General features: G+C 42.7%; 2 protein-coding genes across 2 annotated transcripts in view; one reads left to right on the forward strand and one right to left on the reverse strand.

Moving 5' to 3' along the window:
- LOC106817976 overlaps positions 1 to 1,586 on the forward strand; it is a 3,565-nt gene extending 1,979 nt beyond the window's left edge. Inside the window, exons 6-8 of the mRNA XM_014822680.1 lie at positions 111 to 307; positions 829 to 895; positions 1,455 to 1,586. Coding sequence (XP_014678166.1) covers positions 111 to 307; positions 829 to 895; positions 1,455 to 1,484 — 294 coding nt within the window. The 3' untranslated portion in view covers positions 1,485 to 1,586. The remainder of the gene's footprint in view (positions 1 to 110; positions 308 to 828; positions 896 to 1,454) is intronic.
- Positions 1,587 to 2,350: 764 nt separating this feature from the next.
- LOC106817975 (myosin-VIIa-like) overlaps positions 2,351 to 8,172 on the reverse strand; it is a 24,048-nt gene continuing 18,226 nt past the window's right edge. Inside the window, exons 13-19 of the mRNA XM_014822679.1 lie at positions 7,929 to 8,015; positions 7,470 to 7,576; positions 7,099 to 7,217; positions 6,420 to 6,603; positions 5,780 to 5,863; positions 5,503 to 5,622; positions 2,351 to 4,641 (exon numbers count right to left, since the gene is read on the reverse strand). Coding sequence (XP_014678165.1) covers positions 4,558 to 4,641; positions 5,503 to 5,622; positions 5,780 to 5,863; positions 6,420 to 6,603; positions 7,099 to 7,217; positions 7,470 to 7,576; positions 7,929 to 8,015 — 785 coding nt within the window. The 3' untranslated portion in view covers positions 2,351 to 4,557. The remainder of the gene's footprint in view (positions 4,642 to 5,502; positions 5,623 to 5,779; positions 5,864 to 6,419; positions 6,604 to 7,098; positions 7,218 to 7,469; positions 7,577 to 7,928; positions 8,016 to 8,172) is intronic.

Consider the following 8,172-nt stretch of genomic DNA (forward strand, 5'->3'; position numbering starts at 1 on the left):
TCTCTCTCTCTCTCTCTCTCTCTCTCTCTCTCTCTCTCTCTCTCTCTCTCTCTCTCTCTCTCTCTCTCTCTCTCTCTCTCCCATCACATTGCTCCCGTCTCTGCTTGCAGCTGGTCATGTGGGTAGGCATGGCTTCGGTGTGCATCTTTGGGCTTCTCTGTGCCATCCTTTCCTTCCGCATCACCAAGTACTTCAAGCGCCCGATCGACTACAAGGACTACGTCGACACGGCGATCGGCGGCGGCGGCAAGAACAGAGTCCACCAGATGGAGGCACCGCGCCCCGTCATCATCACCACTCTCGATAAGTAAGCATTGTCGTCTCTCTGCGTTCGCATCGGAACTATAGAGGCTCCGATAGGCTTCAACATAGGCGTCGGGGCTATGGGGAGTAAGAGATCTCGATCTTATACTTTACATGTGGTCTGAGAGGCGTATGCGGTGCGCGAAATTAGCGCTATTTTGCCGGCAGCCGCCGGTTCAACCCCCCATATAATCAGTCGACTTGGCCTATTCAAAATTTTGCATATCTTGCCTTTATATCAACAATATTTACCAATTTCCTGACTAGTTTTTACTTCACTAAGACTCTACTCTACTTAATACAAACTGTGCAAATAAATGCTATGAGTATGCCTAATAAACATGAAGCTAATTGCTTTTATTAATAATGGAATCAATTGAACAAAATTAAGAGCCTATTCAAACTTGTAAGCGCCTGTCCAATTTGTCTAAGGGCTTGTTTAAAATTTTGGGTAGGCCTGTTCACATTTTGGCTAATTTCATGCCCTGCGTATGTGTTCATTTCTGGTATTTGGTTGTGTTGTAGGATTCCTACTGATAAGCCTCAGGCGGTGCACGTCACTGTTGTGGATCCATCCAGCAAGCATCCGAAGGTCTGATTTCTTTCACAGGTCTGGATACCATTAGATTAGCTGTTCTAGTTTATACAGTACTATACTATATCTCACGTTGTTTATCGTTTATCAGCCTGGGGCAAGTTGTCAGAAACAATATTTGTCTTAACATTAGCATTAGCATTAACTTTACGATGTTTCTGACAACAGCCCCCCTGATTTTTATGTGCTGAATTAACTATGAACATCGATTTGGGTAAAAGCTCAAACGTACGCTGAAATGAATGCTAGCTACTTTTGCAAATACCTGGTACAATTATACATGTAGAATAAGGACCCATCACAGTTACATTTAAGTCAGTGGTGCTTTACCCTTTTTTTGGGTCATGGACCCCTTTGAGAATCTGGTGAAAGCTATGGACCCCTCCCCGGGAATGCACATAAGAGCACATAAACACATTTTTTATGTGCCTGGTTCACGGACCCCCCTGAAGCCCATCCACGGACACCAAAGGGATCCATGGACCACAGGTTAAGAACCCCCTGATTTAGGTACTTTTTGAGCACTGATAACAACACATACATTATTCATTTTCAGATTTATCCGAAGATTCCTAACACAGTCTGAACCAAAATACAAACCCAGCCTATCCATGCCACGGCCGACTTAAGCCATGATCGTAAATTCTCTTCATATATACAGTTTCATAACAAAAACAAGAAGTATCCACAAAGTAAAGCAGATGAGGTCTATGTCTCCCTGGGTACTGCCGGAACGTACCCTGGGTACGGTCCGGTATACCGGAACGTACCCTGGTAACTATCTGATGTGGTTAGGGTTAGGGTTAGGGAGTAGGCGTAGGCGACTCCCTAGACTCGTTAGTGGAGTAGGCGAGGCACAGTCCGGCATATTAGATAGTACCAGGGTACGTTCCGGCAGTTCCCTGGGGGACATAGACACTACGGTCCACAGTAAACCCCCATGTGCGCGTACACAACTGGATGTGCAGATATCTCTTTAAAAATTCCTCGAAAGTTAAGTTAAGTTTTTTACATTAGGATAATTGTTCAGTTGCTTATGCATAATACAGACAGCAAACTTGTGATTCCGATATCCGTGATATTGGTGTACAAACTGTTATATGTGTCCAACCTATTGACAGTAAATATACTTAATTAGAGATAATAGTCAAACAATTTAATATAAAAAAAACAGACACAGATTATAATAGGGTTATAGTTTGAGTAATATAATTTTAAAATATGCATTGTTTTAATTGGGTTGAACCTAATTATGTTTTAAAGTTGCCATGTGCTCCGCTTAAAAAACTACAAACAAAATTTCAATAAAGACAGTTCTTAGTAATTAAGCGTTTAGGCTTTTTCTTTGTTTATCGTTACTACCGGCTACTGCCACACGTATTTCACAAGTCGGTGCCAACAAATTACATGGCACTTAATAACAGCTCAAAACATAATGACGAAATGCTGACGTGTGTGATTAAACATTTTATTGTTCATGGTCCCACAAGTACAATGTACAGTGCGTCAACAACAACGGAAGGTACCATCACCCAAGTCCGGCCTGTTAAACCGTGTCCGATTCACGATAATATGATTCTAACCAAAAATAACAGTTGCGACCGTTAATGGAGCTTCACCTGTTTACAAGCTGCTCCCGAAAGCAACAGATTTGCTGGCTTTTTATACCTCACATTTTACGACCTCACATGAACAACGATAGAGGAGCATACGGGTATAAATAGATCCTTGCAAAAAATATGCAATAATACCATTAAAGTATATACCTTAGTAGCCTGTGCCTCAGAGATGGTTGCGAATGAAAACACATTTCTCACATTAAATCACAACGTGTGTTACGTAACACATACACGTTAACGTTACTAAACAAGTAACGCCATATAAATCTGTTGTGATTCGCGCCCTGCTTAGCTTGATAAGCGTTCGACCGTAGATATAGAATACAGAATAAGTCTATTGTTTCCCTATTGGCTCTATTGTTTGGCAAAACAAAGCCTGCAGCCTAGTATATATTTTGTCAGCTTTCCATTGGAGGCAATAATATCTAATCATGCACAGGTGTCAGGATGTATTATGGTTATTAAAGCAATACAGTTATTATTGCAAGAACACGACATCTCAAAAATAGTAACCACAACAACGAATGTGAATCATGTCAAAAATGCAACGTCTCGTAATTTTAGTAATAAAAGTAAATCAAACGGCATGGTTATATAAAAACAATCTCCTAAAATTGATAGTAAACTATAATAATTAATACGATAAAATACATTACAATGCAATATATAGATAGATAGCACTTCATCATCAACATCGTCATCACAACCGTAAGACAACGCCCTACAATCATCGCTAACGATCGTTCACATACTCATTAGACGACACTAAAAACCTGACCGCCGTAATTTTAAACGTAGGGGTTGTTCAGCGACAGATTACAGGGGGTTGATAAACGTACATATCGAGCTCATTATTATTATTCATCAGTAGCCACAAACTACAGGCCTCTACCATTGATGTGTTAATTAACTTATGATGACGAGTGTTCAATTAAGCAGTCTACCAGGGGGGAGTACACATCCCACTACCGACTTTACGCTTGTACATGTACACCTACGTATCTCGGTCGTATACGCATTTATTACAATTTCAACTGTATCAATAAATCCTGTTCTTAATCGATTTCCTATATTGCGGCGGCACGTTATTTTGAGATATCTTATCACAGAAGTATGGTGCTTGATGTACATGGCCGTGGACAGGCCATGACGGACCGATGTCAGCCTAGCATCAACCACATTCCTACTGAAACCGCTGCAAAGGATAGTCTAATACTCGTCTATTCGACTCTCTTTAGACGAATCACAACCAAGTATTAATATTAACCGATGAAAAGCCTCAGATTGGACCCCCGGGTACATCACGAAGGTCATATAAAGAGCGCTAGCTACAAAAGGGGGAAAATATCTGTTTTGTATTCAGCAAGCGCGACGAAAAGGGACGCGCGGTTACAATGACAATACACCAACCGCAGCACTTCGATATTAAAGTTAGCCAGCGCTATCGACTTTTAATTTTATATTAGGCGATACATACATGGACGCTAGACACAACCTCTGCCATAAGAGAAGGTGATCTTCTCCGTCACTGGTCCCTTGATCGCACCAATGATCCTGATATCAAAACCCACCCCGGAAATTGTAGAAAACGCACAGCGTCAAAACGCAAGCTGTATATAAACGTGTGCAATCGCACGCGATATTATCATCATTACACTCGCTCGCATATCGAAAAAAAAAACACATCTCACAAGGCACGTCCAATTAAACAAAAACTCAAAGTATGCACCCTCACTCAGCAACTTGCCCCACTTTGCAACTACATCCCCAAGGTGATCTGTTCATATTATATTAATCACCGAAATGGATACATTCATTGCGTTCTTTGGACAGCGTGGATTCTGCAAGATTCGTTTTAGTTATTAATTAATTACATCGTATATATACTGCAAGCATAAGCCCTGAAACAGATCTAGACGGCTGCGCACGATGAGTGAGCGCGTTTTTGAAATCGTCGCCGTCTACGTCCGTAGCGTCGTTAATATAAAATTGTATATATTCAGACATACTTTCCACGCGTCATCGTCGTCGTGGCGTAACTCATCGTCGGTAGCCCTTCTGTCTGTTCATGTTGGTCAACATCAAACTGATATAGGACGTGAGCAGGTCGTCCATCTTGTAGCCCTGAAACATCGATCGTAACGTTACACGTAACATGTTATATGTGTTGTGTTATTCGGAGAACAGGGTAAAGCTAGCAGCACACTTCACCATTTTCGTTGCTCGTACAGGCAATTTTCGTGGTCGCCACAAAAATGGCCAAGTGTGCGGGGGCCGGCAACGACCACTCACCACGGAAATTTAGTGGTGACCACGAGTTGCCGAAAATCAAACCGGTTTGATTTCTCACCACGAAAATTGCTCGTGGTGGCAACTTGTGGTGAAGTGTGCTGTGACGCGGCAACGGCCACAAAAATTGCCGACCACGAAAATTGCCTGTACGAGCAACGAAAATGGTGAAGTGTGCTGCTAGCTTAACATGTTATTAAACGTAATGATAACATAAGATGAAATATCAATCGTAACATTAAATGCGATAGCCATCACTGAGGCAGGAAGGATCAACAATTAACTGACAAGATGCAGCAACGACTCTCAACATTCATAGGGTATATATAGCAGCAAATGGTACCAATTGAATTCCCAGATATACCACTGTAACATAGCACCCAGAACCCCACGGGTTGCTGGGCGTTCACCATGTTAGGGCCGTAGCCTCTGGGGGGGGCAAGGGGGGCAGCTGCCCCCCTAATTTTGGAGCAAAATGAACAAATAAGTTTAGCTAATAATCGTAAATAACCCTAACGTGATTTTTTCGGTCACTTATCTGTGAAAGCCATGTCTCAGAACCACCGCCTACCACACTATGGACGTCGATCAAGAACTGCTCATCGTTACACTGTTGAGTCATGAAATTTTGCCCCCTTTAGGAATTTACTCCCCCTGCGGCCCTGATAGAGTCGAGAGGAGAGCGGCACGGCTTACCAGCGAGGTTTCACACAGCAGTTTGCTGCCGCGAACCAGGTTCCCGATCGTCATGTGGAAGTACGTGTTGCCACTACTCCAGTTGGAGATCTTCGTGAACGGATGCATCGCGAGAATTTGCTGCAAAAAAAAAACCCCAAATCATTCACGGTACGGACCAAAGTAAGACAATAGATTGCAGACACGCGTCTCCACGTAAATTAACGTGTTAATGTACATATGCAGATTTGCTAATGATGGTAGTTCTAATCGATGTAATGGTGATGGCGGTAATTACCTTAGTTTCGGGGTTAATGAGGTTGACCCCATGCTTGTTAATTGCGATGAGCAGGACTTCCGGATAGTTTGGCTCGGTCGTTTGCTGAAGCAAGAGTGACACGAATGTTTAATACGTTAATATACTCATTATAATTACTGAATAATAAGGACTGACTCTCAACACTACGACGCACGTGTACACACGCACCATCGTCTGGTAGTAATACCACAAACCTACATAATATATAATATATAACACATAATATATAAACCTACATAATATATTGAACAAGTGCATAATGTAATCCCATAATACATACTTATATGCATACTATATATATATATATATATACACACTTCTATTATACTTCATATTTATTCATAGTAATACATAAGTAATTCATAGTAATTCACTCAACGACTGTCAGTAACACGTTAAATGTTAACTAGAAAGTACTGAGCGGCGACAACACAAATCCAAACAATACAAGCGGATCCGATAACGACAACAAAGGCGTCGTGACAGACGCGCGCGCCGCCGGACGACTCTCCTCGACCTCGACCTTGACCGCATATCTTGACCTCGAAGAACGCTGACCCGAAGGTCGTTAACGTAATACGACAGACGCGCGCCGCGGCAGACGACCGTGACCGCGTACCTTGACCTCGAAGAACGCTGACCCGAAGGTCGGCCATCTGAAGATGATCTTGAGGAAGGCGATCTTGGCATCCTGCACAGAGAGGGCGCCACTCTTGTTGTAGCTGACGACGATGCTCTTCTTCCAGTCGTCGTGCGTCTGAGCGCGAAGCAGGTTCGCCGGAACCAGCTCCCGCAGCATCGAGCTGCGGCAGGAGAAACGTCAAATTTACGTAACAGAGGAAATTTACGCGAGAATTAAGTCACACGAGATGACGTATAGTCGCCGATTCTCGCGACGATGCCGACGTATTAGGCCGATTAACATAATCTAATTAATAAAAATTAACGTGAACAAATTAGACCCAATTATTAAAAAAGTATTTATTATATTATTTATTAATTATTTATTATACACAAGCTTAGTATAGAGCATCCCATAGCTTAGGCCTCTCACAATGTCTAAATTTGGCCCTGCCAGCAACAGTCTGTGATAAATTACGCTATATACGCCCTCATATGGCCCCTCATTTTTGTGAAAAACTCGAGAAAAAAAAAATCGTTTGTAATATTAGAGTACATCGAGATTAAATATTTAGTTTCATTTTAACGTGCACTTGTGTTTTACGAGTCCGCCCGACCACCAGGGGACAGACGCACATGCGCATGATAATGCGGTTACTAACGGTGCGGGAACTTACGGAATGTTCTGGAACGCTCGCTTGTCGTCGCCGAACTTGACCCTGAATATGAGTGCTGCGAGCGAAGCGGCCTCCTCTTTAGTACAGCTGTGGTAGCCGCGCAACAGCTTGGGCAGCTCCTGCGGATCGAACCAAGCAACGCGGTTACAGATCAAACAAATACGCTAATTAATTCATTAATATTAATTATGGAATTTCTCCACGCTAAAATTTGACTCTGTTCGGCAGTAATTGATTCTCTGATCTTCTGCAACTTAATGTACGCCTACTATGTACTGCATCCATCATCCATCATCCATCCATCCATCCATACTGCATTTATCAGCGCGTAATGCCGACAACTAACGCAAGCAGACAACTAAATCGCAAACCTGGTGGAAGTGGAAGATGATGTCGGCCATCTTGTCTTTCCCGGGAACGGTGTTCGTCCACAGTTTCTTCATGAAGAACACTTGGTACGTGAACTGTGGCGTCACGTCTGCAAGCGCAGCAGTGAACATTCGGTTAACACTGTTGTGTTTACGTTAGACATGAAAGCATGTGTTTCTGTTTACAATGATGTTCGATGTTAAAGGTCACGATCGAGCCTCGTTTTGGCTACGTCATCGCTTGACTCCTGGATGACATTTACGGCACGTAAATGAATATCAACAACCGATTTCAAGTCTTGTTTGTAATGTAACCAGCAGTGATATTGGACAACCTAATACGCGTTTGGCTATAAGGTTATGTACTTATTAACTACACAAGGTGCCAGTTACTCTAGCATTCGTCCACATTGCATAATCAATGGACCTAGTATGCCTTTAAATAATAAAGCATACACTTACTATCTCTGGTCGGGCGCGCTTTCTTAATCCAGTCTGTCAGATGGCGCACAAAGTCGAAAAAGAAGTCTCCCTCTGGTACACTGATCACTGTAAATAGGTGTACACAACAACCCCGTATTACGTACAAGATATATAAAACATGCACGCACGCACGCACGTACGCACGCACGCACGCACGCACGCACGCACGCACGCACACACACACACGCACACACACCGACAAGCATTACGTCGCACATTCGTC

This window comes from Priapulus caudatus, unplaced genomic scaffold (assembly GCF_000485595.1).
Source record: "Priapulus caudatus unplaced genomic scaffold, Priapulus_caudatus-5.0.1 Scaffold1959, whole genome shotgun sequence".
NCBI classification, from domain to species: domain Eukaryota; kingdom Metazoa; phylum Priapulida; class Priapulimorpha; order Priapulimorphida; family Priapulidae; genus Priapulus; species Priapulus caudatus.